Source organism: Cucurbita moschata, unplaced genomic scaffold (assembly GCF_002738365.1).
Source record: "Cucurbita moschata cultivar Rifu unplaced genomic scaffold, Cmos_1.0 Cmo_Scf00036, whole genome shotgun sequence".
Lineage (NCBI taxonomy): Eukaryota > Viridiplantae > Streptophyta > Magnoliopsida > Cucurbitales > Cucurbitaceae > Cucurbita > Cucurbita moschata.
The window spans coordinates 331,175-342,837 of record NW_019268552.1 but is presented as its reverse complement, the minus strand read 5'-3'; the positions used below and the strand labels follow the sequence as shown (position 1 = coordinate 342,837).

Here is an 11,663-nt window from a genome sequence, read left to right as displayed (position 1 = left end):
TTTTTTTTTTTTTTTTTTTTTTTTTTTTTTTTTTTTTTTTTTTTTTTTTTTTTTTTTTTTTTTTTTTTTTTTTTTTTTTTTTTTTTTTTTTTTTTTTTTTGGTATGGAAAATTATTAAGCGGATGGGATGAGCCACCAACTCCCACATATTTTTTCAAGAGCCTTATCCAATCGTATAGAAAAATAAATAAATAAATAAATAAAATTGGAATTTGTTAGATATATCACTGTCCGAGCTCTAAAATTCCAATCATTCATTCGTTTGGATAAAATAAGTACCGAAGTCGAAGTTTATCTGATTAGCTTTAAATGGAAAAATAATGTCCCAAATATCTCTCTTATTTTGAACGTTTGTTATACGTCATATAATCTAACAGTTCAAACTCATACAGGTTAATTTAACGATTCAAATCTACTAAGGAGTTTCCACATTTTAATAAGGAATACTTTCTTCCTCTCCCCAACCAATGTGAGATATCAATCCACCCCTCTTGAGGGTCCAATATTCTCACTCGCACACCGCCTGGTATTGAGCTTTGATACCATTGTAACAGCTCATGTCCATCACTACTATATATTATTCGTTTTACCCCCGCAACGTACCTCCATTAGTCTCACGATTTTAAAATGCGTTTGTTAGGGAGAGGTTTCCATGCCCTTATAAGAAATGTTTCGTTTTCTCTCTCCAACTGACTTGAGATCTTATAGATAACACCTAGGATGACTGTAATTATAATGTATATAATCTAGACCGTGCTCTATTCTGGTTTTTCTTTATAATTTTTTTATTATCATTTACATTCTAATATATATTTTTTTTAATAGAACAACGGTGAAATTAAAAGTACATATTAATTACAGTTGAGTTGAAGTTTATGATACGTTTCTTTTCGACCCCGTTTTTTAGTCTAATAGTTATTTGAAGGTATTTGATTGTTTTGACTTAGTTGAGTGGAGTGATATGATTATCCCTTTAGCTTTTATTTTGAATGGATAAGTTCATTTCAAAGATATTTGTAAATATGTCATTTTGTATTATTTATAAGCATCATATCTTCGATTAAAATATTCTACACGTGATTTAGATAAATTTTGGGTTTAATCGGAGGGTAGAAATTTATCCAGTAACCTCAATCGCATCTTAGCTTGTCTTATATACTTTTAGTTGCACTTATGTTGACGTCTTACTTGCATTTTGATCCTATCGAATTGAGACATGACCCAGACTCAAGAATTTCATCTTTGCATATTTCGTCCCATTCTTTCCAAAAAACTTATTCAACCAAGAAAGTCTTTGAGATGCTGCTCGTTCTCTACGGCTATGAGACTGTGACAAAAATCTCAAAATATTAAAATAAAAAAAGTTTACCTAACGTTTGAAAAAAAATCAAAATTATCGACCTTTTTCATCGAGAAAATGTAATTTATTTATATTTAATTAAAATAACTCAATTTTTTTTTTGGGGTAATTTAGAATTGTACCAAAATCAATAAGCCAAGGGAAGTTCACGTGTATCATGACATGTCCTTTCCTTCGAATATGTTTAGAATTTATTTTTATTTTTATTATATAATAAATATTTGCATGTTTCTTGTCATTTAAATTTTGTTGTTTAATAATTTAATTTTCTTCTAGAATTAATTAATTAATTAATTTAGTGTTATATTTGTAATATAATAAAATAAAGCCACAAACAACTTTATTATTGACCAATATTACTATGTCAAACTCGAAATTTTTTTTTTAAAAAAAAAGTAATTTTGGAAAAGAAAAATAAACAAAAAAATATTATGTTTTATTTTTAAATAAAATGAAAATAGTAAATGGCTGAGTAACTTGCAAGTTTGAGATTTTTTTTTCTTTTTTAGGAATTGAAAAAAAGGAGGTTGAGTTTTACACTTTTACTCGGTCAAATTAGATATAAATCATATTATTACCGTCTTATTAAATCGGATTAAATTAATTAATTAATTAATTAAAGGTATGTATTTTATTTTGTTTAATTTCTTAATTTGACTGACCCGAACCGTGGGACCCATCCAAATCTGTCTCGACCCTTCCCCGCCGTTGCTGGGCGCTAAGAGATATAAATTTAACGCACTCGATTCGTTTTGCCGTCACTACATCCATTGCTCCAACAACGATCCAATTCTGGCTCCAATTCATCCTCCATTAACGGACCTCCATTTTCGCAGTCCTTCCATGGCGGTGTCGATTTCAAGGTGAAGGCTACAACGAGGACCACTCTATTAGATTACGGAATGGTGTGCAATAAAAGGAGGAGAACTTCGACAAGCACCGACGCCGGGATTTCTGATCTCTTCGACGGTTTGCCGGACGATCTTGTTGTCGTCGTCCTTGGTAAACTTAGCGCAGCGGCTTCTTCTCCTTCCGATATCGTCAACGTTATGATAACGTAAGAATCGGCGTGTGATTCGCCTAATTTGTGGTTTGTTTAATCTAATTTTCGTTTTGATGTTTATGTGAAATTTTGTTGGCGATTTATAGATGTAAGAGATTTAATCGATTGGCTCTGCATCCGTTTGTGTTGAAGAAAGCTGGACCGAAAGTATTTGAAATTCAAACCATAAATTGGTCCGAATCAACTCATCGATTTCTGAAATTGTGCGTTTCTGCCGGCAACGTAGAAGCCTGCTATACTCTTGGAATGGTCCGTGTAATTGTTTGATTTCGTCTCTGCAATATCAAACTGAGTTGATTTTTGGATCTAAATTCGGTTGTGTTTCGTTTTGTTGTTTCATTTTTGCAGATCGAGTTTTATTGTTTGAAGAACAGAGGAAGTGGAGCTTCGTTAATGGCGAAGGCAGCGATTAAATCTCATCCGTTGGCGCTTTACTCCCTCGCCATCGTACAATTTAACGGAAGCGGTGGCTCAAAGAGCGACAAGAATCTCCGTGCCGGTGTGGCTTTGTGTGGACGTGCCGCTTATCTCGGTCATATCGACGCGCTTCGTGAACTAGGCCACTGCCTTCAAGACGGTTACGGCGTCGCGCAAAACGCATCCGAGGGACGTCGTCTCTTAATCGAAGCCAACGCGCGTGAGCTCGCGTCCATAACAAACTCCTCCCTCCTCCGTCTTCACTGCTGCGGCGACCAACCTCCCGCGACGGATTCCAGCGAATCGCTTCTCAGTGACTTCGGCTGCAAATTTCCGGCGCCAGAGACTCATCCGGCGAATCAGTTTTTAAGAGATTGGTTCGCATCGGGCCGTGGATTTATCGCTGAAGGACTGAGACTCTGCTCAAACAGTGGCTGTGGAAGGCCAGAGACTCGGCTCCATGAATTCCGGCGATGCTCGGTTTGTGGTAATGTAAACTATTGCTCGCGAGGATGCCAAGCTCTGGACTGGAAACTGCGGCACAAAACGGAATGTGCGCCGTTCGATCGGTGGCTGATTGAGGACGATGACCTGGAAGGGGACGACGACGGCGACGTAAATAGAATAGAGCAGCTTGAAGACGGTGAGGACGTGGAATCTGAATAATATTTGACGATTAAAAGCAAAGCTATCCTTTTAAGGTTCTATTTATTTTTTTTTTTTACCCTCCTCTGTATAGCTACAGTTATTCTTTTTCCTATTTTTTAAAATTTTCTATCTACTTTAATATTTAGAACTTTAAATTAATAAAAATATAACTTTCAACCCTTCAATATTACACTTAAATTTTAGAAAATGTTAGTATTTTATTTTTAAAATATTAAAAAAATACTCTTAAATTTTTTTTAAATTTAAAAAATACTCTTAATTTAAAAAAAAAGTTAAAAACATTCTTCATTTTTAATTCATAGTACCTAAATAGATGTAAATAATTTATTTTTACTTCATGAATATATTTTTTTATCAGAATTTCCTGGATTTCAACCTATGGCTCAACCATTATTTTATTCTATCTTTTTTTAATATCATGATTTTATATAAAATAAATATAGTTTTTTTTTTATTTAATTTATGTTATTTTGAGTTTTAATGCAGTCTTCCATGGTCAATATATTAAAATCGAAGTCAACCAGTATTTTAAAATACTGTAATTAATAAAATATTAGTTCCATGTTCGTAGTTTCAGTGTAACATGTAGGCAAAACATCGTTGGCAGACACCGCAAATAATCAATTTTGTTTTTTACAATAAAATAAAACTTTAAATGATTGTGTTTTTTTATAATAAAATAAAACTTTAAACTTCAAATAATACTTTAAATGCCACATTTTTTATTTTAATCATTTTAAAGCTTCCAACTTTAATCATAACTATGCCCTTAAACGACAAAATATATATACATTTTTCAAAGTACGGTTTATTTTAAAAACAAATATTCAAAACATAATTTTTTTTTTGTAACATTTATTTTTTCCTACTCAATTACATTTTTGTCCAATCACGAAATTCATGATAAATATTTTTTAATTTTAGTGTTGGTTAATTGAACCTACAGTTGTGTTGGTAACTAACTTCTTAGGTTTCAAGCGAATAAGAGAAAAGAGAGACCAACTCGTGAGAACTAGAAGATTCCCAGTACGTGAGTTGTGCAATAGATATAGTTTTTTTTTTTTTAAATATTAAAATAACTTTTAAAAGTATAGAAATAAATAAATAAAAATAAAGTTATAATTTATTATTAGAAATAAAATGACGAGAAAGAGAGCAAGTATTCTGCAATTGCAACTAATCTTGCTTTCGGCCCATTTTAAAATGGGCCGATTAGAACAAGCCCAATACACCAATGGATTTGGGCCAACACTTTATTTTGGGCTATTTGATTTTATCCAAATTGACAAAGAAAAGGCCATTTCCGTCCGAAAATTATACTAAATTGTTTACTATATTTGCAAATCTAACCCCTTCAGAACACAAATTTGCAAACATGGTACAAAAGTTTATTTATTTATTTTTGTGCCCATCAAAACATTTTAATTTAATTATTATTATTTTTTTCTTACATATAAAAACGGTAAAAAAATTGATAGTGGTTTAAACAGTTTTACATAATTAATTTGCATATTAATGATAGACGTTAGTCAACAATAAATGCACGTTTTTGTTGATGAGACTATTCAACCGTACAATTTTTTTATTTGGATATAACTTTAAAATATGCCATATTTGTTTTAATCTCATCTTAAATTTCTAATTATTTTAAATCAAATTGCAACCTAACCTTTTTTTAATATTCGAAAGACTTTAATGATGAAATATAATTAAAAACTGGAAACAAAGAAAAAATTGGATTTATATTTAATAAATTTAGAGCGTTTTGTATCTAATAATGTGAAATCACACGTCGGTTCGAGAGGGAAATGAATCACTTAGTAAATATATTAAAAAAAAACGTGAGTCTGATGAGGATACGTAATGGGCCAAAGTAGATAATTGGTAGTGAGTTTGAACGGTTATAAATGGTATCAAAGCCAACATGCATGCCGAAACATTTTTTATATGAAAAATATGGAAACCTCTCCATAACAACTAAGTCGTAAAATTAATTAATTTAAAATTAACAAAATCTGGAACTAAATTTACTTAAAAATGGAAATGGTAAAAAGTAAATAAATGTACAATTTAATCCTTGATTGGGAAGGCGGTGAGAAGTGGTAAATTAGAATCATGGCTTCCAGATCTGAATAATCAATAAATCTAACAACTTTGTCCTATTTATATTAGTGGAAAACCACAAACAAATTAAAAAATTTCAATTAATTAAAAAAAAAGGATAATAATAATAATAATAATAAATTCCAGATTCTGAAAATGGAAAAAAAAAAAAATTGAGAGTTTTCGCATTGTTTGACTTATTATCGGTCAAAATTTTTGACTAAATATAATTGAAATTATTTGATGCCTAAAATTTGAAAACCTTCCAAGTTGGCACATTATTGTTTTAAATAAAAGTTTAATTACTAAAAATAAAACTCAATCAAATTATATTTAAAAGTTCGTGAAAATTTAATTAATTATTTATACAATATTTAATTTTAAAATGTTTATCTTATCAAAATTGATCTTAAATTATAAAAACAATTTCAAAATTACTTTCAAATATATTACGAGTCATTTGATACAAATTAACCCGGTGAAAATAGTTGATATGCGCTCATGTACCAGTTTTTGCACGCGCGCACATATCGATGAACGAGTAGTAGCAACTAAAATTTTTTGCGGGTAAGATAGTGAATTTTGTGTAAGGAATCACCCGTTCGCAATGGTATAATATTATCCAATTTAAACATAAAATCTAAAAAATGAATAATTTAAATCGGAATAATATCTCTTACTTATAAACTCTTGGGGAGGGGTGAGCAGCGTTTGGTTTGGATGTCGAAGACAAAGGGGAATGGCACTCGGCGCCGCACTGTCAAGCCGTGGCAGACTGCGTGGATGTTGGCTTGTTTGGTCGGGACTATGTCAACAATTTGGATTCTTCTAGACCCACTAATTTTTTTTTTTCAAATCTTTATATTATTATTATTATTTTTTTGGTACTATTTTTATTTTCTCCACTTTAATTCCAAAACTGTACTTCTATCAAATTACGTACTTGTAATTAACATTATTAAATATATATAATATTTATAATATTATTGTCTTATTTAGTTATATATATTTATTGTGAAAAACTAGAATGTTACTCTTAATAGAAATGGTAACTTGAAATGTGTGCGACAGTGATCTCGAACAATACGACGATGATCCGATATAATTTAAAAATATTTATAAAAGGTTAATTAACATATTAAAATTAAATACTTACCAAACAATAAAGCCATAAAATTCCACAGATTGGAATTGAAAAGGCACCATTCAATTTGGATGAGATAGAATCTAACGAGAATTCCACTTTCTTTAAATTATGTGCCAAAGAAAAAAGATATTTTCTCTGATATTTGTAATATTATTAGTTGACTCGAAAATGACCGTAGGAATAAAATTTATTTATCCGTAATTCATTTATATTCGCTTTATTCTATTTTTAACTCGATATAAATATAAAAAAAAAAAAAAGAGAACAAAATAAAAGAAAATATGAGAGATTAATTCAACAAAAGTAGGCGATTATTATATATTTTGAGACGGGTCAAAATCGGGCGGCGGGGGACACCGAGACCGAGAAAAAGTGTCAGACCCGACCCCACGGTCGGGTTTCAAAAGAACAGAACCGGACCGAGCCGCACGATTGCCCAAACTAACCCCCTGAAAATTCAAATCTTGAAAGTCGACATTCCACGCCAATCAAGGTCAAATTGTAATTTTGAACGAATAAATTAAATATCATATATATAAATAATTTTTTTTGGGGGGTAATTCAGGGAATAATAATAATAAAATAAAATAAAAAACTAAAATTAAAATATGTTTAACAGTTGTTATTACAGAAGCCGGCTTGTAGTGTTTGGAGAATTTAAGTCGGAGTGGGACCCACCTGAGCTTCTCAATATTCACAGCACAGACATTTTCTATTTATTCCAAAAATAATAATAATAATAATAATAAAATAATAAATAAATAAATTGTTTTAATATTCATGAGCCTTCATCTTTCGTTTCTCCTTCCTTTGTCTGAAACCTATTTTTATTTTGTTCTTGGAAGTGTCTTCCTTCTTCCTTATATTGGGGGTTTGAATCTTGTCTGGACGAACCCTATATAGAAGAGGGAGGGAGCTTAGTTAACGCAGGCTGTAAAGAATGGCGACGACGACCACAAGTATTGGCGGCGGCGGCGGCGGCGGTGGTGGTGGGGAGGATAGAGTTATGGCTACTGCTCAGCAGATTGTTAAGAGCCTCAATACACCCAAGGAGGTTCAAGAAGACATGCTTTTGATCTTCTCTAGTTTTGACAATCGTCTTTCTAATATCTCCAGTTTGGTCAACAGTGGAGATTCGAAGAGGGAAGGGGATCGGTATGAAGCTTCTGAGAAGCTGATTCTTCGTTGGGATTCTGGTCCTGGAGCTTCTCGGAACTCCCTTAATTGGGAGGATTCGCCGGAGGAGGCGGTTGAGTACTTATCGGCGGTGGATGATATCATTCAGTGGATCGATGAGTTGTCAATTCGTTCGGATTCTGCTGAGATCGTCGACCGTGCTGAGAACGCGATCCAGATCGCTATGTCGAGGCTTGAGGATGAGTTTCGTCATATGTTGATTCGGAACACTGTCCCTCTCGATGCTGAGCATCTCTACGGTTCAATTCGGAAGGTTTCGCTCTCTTTTGCTTCACACGACAGCGAAAATTCCGATGAGTTTGAGTCGTTTGCCGATGTTGACCGTGGTTCTGGAATCTTTCATGAGCGTGGTGTCAGTTTGGGCGATGATTTGCGAGTCGATTTGATCAATCCTGACGCTGTCGTTGATTTGAAAGAGATCGCCGACCGGATGATTCGGTCTGGTTACGAAAAAGAGTGTCTCAACGTGTATACTGGTGTCCGACGCGATGCTCTTGATGAATGCTTGGTGGTTCTTGGAGTTGAGAAGCTAAGTATTGAGGATGTCCAGAAAATTGATTGGAAGATCTTGGACGAGAAGATGAAGAAATGGATCCAAGCTGTTAAGGTCAGTGTCCGAGTCCTTTTGACGGGCGAGAAGCGACTGTGTGACTATATCTTCAGCGGGTCCGATGACTCCGAGGAAGTCTGCTTCAATGAGACTGCTAAAGGGTGCATCAGGCAGTTACTGAATTTTGCAGAGGCCATTGCCATAGGGGAAAGGTCAGTGGAGAAGCTATTTCGTATTCTAGATATGTATGAAGCTCTGGAATACGTTCTGCCGGACTTGCAGGCTATGATCACTGATGAATTTGTGATTGAGGAGGCGCAAGGAGTGCTTTCTAGGCTGGGAGAGGCCGCTAAAGGTACATTTGTTGAGTTCGAGAATGCTGTTCGGAACGAGACTTCTAAGAAAACAATGTTAAATGCTGAGATTCACCCGCTCACTCGTTATGTCATGAATTACTTAACATTGGTTGTGGTTTATAGTAAGACTCTTGATGCACTTTTAGAAGGCGACGACGAAGATTTGCATCACCTAGGGGGTGATGGTGCTGAAAATTTGGAGTTGGAAACTATGTCGCCATTGCCTCATCGGCTGTTTTCATTGTTATCATCACTGGAGACCAATCTAGAGAGAAAATCCAAACTCTATGGCGATGATTCGATTCAATATATATTTCTCATGAACAATATACAATACATTGTGCAGAAAGCAAAAGATTCTGAGCTTGGAAAGCTCTTGGGTGACCGCTGGGTTCGTAAGCGCCGAGGCCAGGTTCGCATATATGCGACGAACTATCTTAGGGCGTCTTGGGGTAAATTATTAACTTTCTTGAAGGAAGAAGGCACTGGTGGGAGCTCCAATAGTGCCCTGAAACTAGCTACTTTGAAGGAAAAGTTCAAAAATTTCAATGCTGGCTTTGAGGAAATCTATAGAATTCAGACAGGTTGGAAGGTTGCCGATGCTCAACTACGAGAGGAGCTCCGAATTTCAGTATCGGCAAAAGCGCTACCTGCATATCGTGCCTTCTTGGGAAGGCATGGAAGTCAGTTAGAGAATACAAGACATGCTGGGAGGTATATAAAGTACACATCGGATGACTTGGAGAACTATTTATTGGATTTGTTTGAAGGATCACCACAAGTTATACACAACTTAAGAAGAAAAAGTAGTTCATAGAGGGATACTGAGAACCGACTCTATTTATACAGGTATGACCCATTGAAGAGGTTGCCCTGTTGAATCTAGTTTCGTGATATTTACTGTTCTTTGTTGTTAATACAATAGGGTCAGAAAGACTCATGTACATGTTTTATAGGCTATAATTTATGTATTTCTTGATTGTCATGGTTGGGTTCGTGCATTTCTTACTTGGTATCTTTTATAATGTCATACATTTTTGGATTTTTACCTTATGTACATGAAACTGCTACTCAATAATCATCATTCCTTATCTCTTTAGTAGAGAAACATTCTTAGATGCATATTGTATTCTTTAAGATCAAAACCAGGCTATCACTTGCAACTTCCGCGGCGAAACGGTTTAACATCTCTAGTAGGTTATTGCTGTTGGTGATAACTATGATCCATTTGGTTGAATCTAGGTGCATCTATGACTGACTCTGAGGTTTTCAGAAAGAGTTTTGCTGAAGTAGTCTGCTTTAAGGTGTTGATCTTGCATGATAATCGGTGTTGTGGATGTACCTTGAGTACTTGCACATTGATATCACCTAAGATCATTGTCATCAATTCTGTTGAATGCCTTTTCTGTACTTTTGCATTAGTTAGTGGCAAGGATAACGAGATCTCCTGCCAGCTGTCTTCTCTTCCTATCATTGAACTTTGTTCGGGAGATCTGATCTCATCGGATCTCACTAGGGTGGGCGAAGGGGAAGGAAGGGGGGATGGGTGATTCGGGAACAACAACAACAACGGGAGAGGTCTCATAACCCCCTAGTTCATTTGTTTGGTTTATACTTAATTTAGTGCTTTAAAGTACCGATATTCTTGTGGGGACTGAAACTTTTGGTTGATTATACTATTTCCTCGGTTGGTTAGCCAGCTTTTAGAGAAGTTTGGATGGGGAACTGATTGTTTCTAAGTTCTTGTTGGTGACAATTTTAGTCTTGTATGGCTTCTTTTGGTTGCTTCTATATTTCTCTCGCTGAGACTTGAGAGAAACATCCTATTCAGCAGCTTATCTAAATGGTGGGGGTTCATATCCTTCCTATATTCACGGATGTTTTAGCCAATGAACCGTGGACACGTGTATTGTCGAGAAATGATGTCTATTCTTATGGTCTAAGAATGTAAATTAGCTCTTGTTTTTTCTGATGTATTGTACTGGTATGAAGATTCTCTATGTGGGTTGGCTTTGCCTTGCAGGACACTTTAATTTGCCTTTTAAGCCATCAACCACTTGCGTCAAGGCTTAATCAAAAGCTTAGAAAGCCCGATTTATGCACTATTTGATGGCTCAAAATTGTGCCAAATTTGAATGATGCACCGGCCAATCTTCTACTGTGGTTATGGTTAATAGCTTGTTAGACGTTCCTATCATTCTAAGCTTAATTTCAGACTTATGGTGCCGAATCTGCATGTGAATTGTCAAATGCCCCCATATAGTTATTTGCACTAGAAATTCGAAAAAACAAAATAAGGGGAAAGTTTAGTTTTCTCTTGATTTTAATTATGAGTGTCGTAGGTTTGAATCTCCACTAGCAATTGGTGGAAAATCCGGGTGGGTTCAGAAACACCCATCACAATTCGTGGTTTAAAAGATGATACAAAAATACAAAACTAAGATCGTTATCAGTTATCACAAACAAAGCATAAAAGATGTCGCAGTTAAAAACTGCATCTCTTGAACAGTGTTGTCAAGGTTGCACAGCCTCGAGAAGCTTTTCATACACCTGTCTGGCAGACAAATCCTCAACCTGAAATAATTACCAAAATATTAGACTAAAAACAAGATGTACCGACAAGCATCAAGAACATCGCTGAGAAATCGTCAGTTTAGAAAACGAGCACTAACAAGTTACAGGTGGGTTATACAGTGCTGTGCTTTTCTTATAATGTGGTGCCAGATTACTTGAGTTGGCAAAAAAAAAAAAAAAAAAAAAAAAAAAAAAAAAAAAAAAAAAAAAAAAAAAAAAAAAAAAAA

General features: G+C 34.4%; 3 protein-coding genes across 8 annotated transcripts in view; 2 read left to right on the top strand and 1 right to left on the bottom strand.

Annotated features, from left to right (window-relative positions):
* The first annotated feature begins 2,116 nt into the window (after window positions 1-2,116).
* Window positions 2,117-3,643, top strand: LOC111431294 (F-box protein At5g50450-like). Its single transcript, XM_023067880.1, has 3 exons — window positions 2,117-2,417; window positions 2,510-2,672; window positions 2,772-3,643. Exons 1-3 carry the CDS (start codon window positions 2,263-2,265, stop codon window positions 3,504-3,506), a joined length of 1,053 nt encoding a protein of 350 aa, XP_022923648.1. The 5' UTR covers window positions 2,117-2,262; the 3' UTR covers window positions 3,507-3,643.
* Window positions 3,644-7,545: 3,902 nt separating this feature from the next.
* LOC111431535 (exocyst complex component EXO70B1-like) lies at window positions 7,546-11,001 on the top strand. 4 transcript variants are annotated; one of them, XM_023068211.1, is made up of 2 exons: window positions 7,546-9,711; window positions 10,886-11,001. In XM_023068211.1, the coding sequence occupies exon 1, from the start codon at window positions 7,700-7,702 to the stop codon at window positions 9,677-9,679; it is 1,980 nt and encodes a 659-aa protein (XP_022923979.1). In that variant the 5' UTR covers window positions 7,546-7,699; the 3' UTR covers window positions 9,680-9,711; window positions 10,886-11,001. The 4 variants fall into 4 exon arrangements, with proteins under 4 accessions (XP_022923979.1, XP_022923976.1, XP_022923978.1 ...); XM_023068208.1 differs by lacking the exon at window positions 10,886-11,001 and adding an exon at window positions 10,285-10,738; XM_023068210.1 differs by lacking the exon at window positions 10,886-11,001 and adding an exon at window positions 10,105-10,127.
* Window positions 11,002-11,156: 155 nt separating this feature from the next.
* The window catches only part of LOC111431536 (UPF0235 protein At5g63440), a 4,775-nt gene continuing 4,268 nt past the window's right edge, over window positions 11,157-11,663 (bottom strand). For 2 of the 3 annotated variants that reach the window (XM_023068213.1, XM_023068212.1), the window contains exon 7: window positions 11,157-11,436. In XM_023068213.1, the coding sequence (XP_022923981.1) occupies window positions 11,377-11,436 (60 nt within the window). In that variant the 3' untranslated portion in view covers window positions 11,157-11,376. The remainder of the gene's footprint in view (window positions 11,437-11,663) is intronic. The other variant, XR_002708514.1, reaches the window with a different exon arrangement.

Bases quoted from the DNA above. Each gene is read 5' to 3' on its own strand.
- LOC111431294 (XM_023067880.1), top strand. From the start codon at position 2,263: ATGGTGTGCAATAAAAGGAGGAGAACTTCGACAAGCACCGACGCCGGG. The intron at 2,418-2,509 runs GTAAGAATCGGC...GGCGATTTATAG, and splicing joins ATCGTCAACGTTATGATAAC to ATGTAAGAGATTTAATCGAT. The intron at 2,673-2,771 runs GTCCGTGTAATT...TCATTTTTGCAG, and splicing joins CCTGCTATACTCTTGGAATG to ATCGAGTTTTATTGTTTGAA.
- LOC111431535 (XM_023068211.1), top strand. From the start codon at position 7,700: ATGGCGACGACGACCACAAGTATTGGCGGCGGCGGCGGCGGCGGTGGT.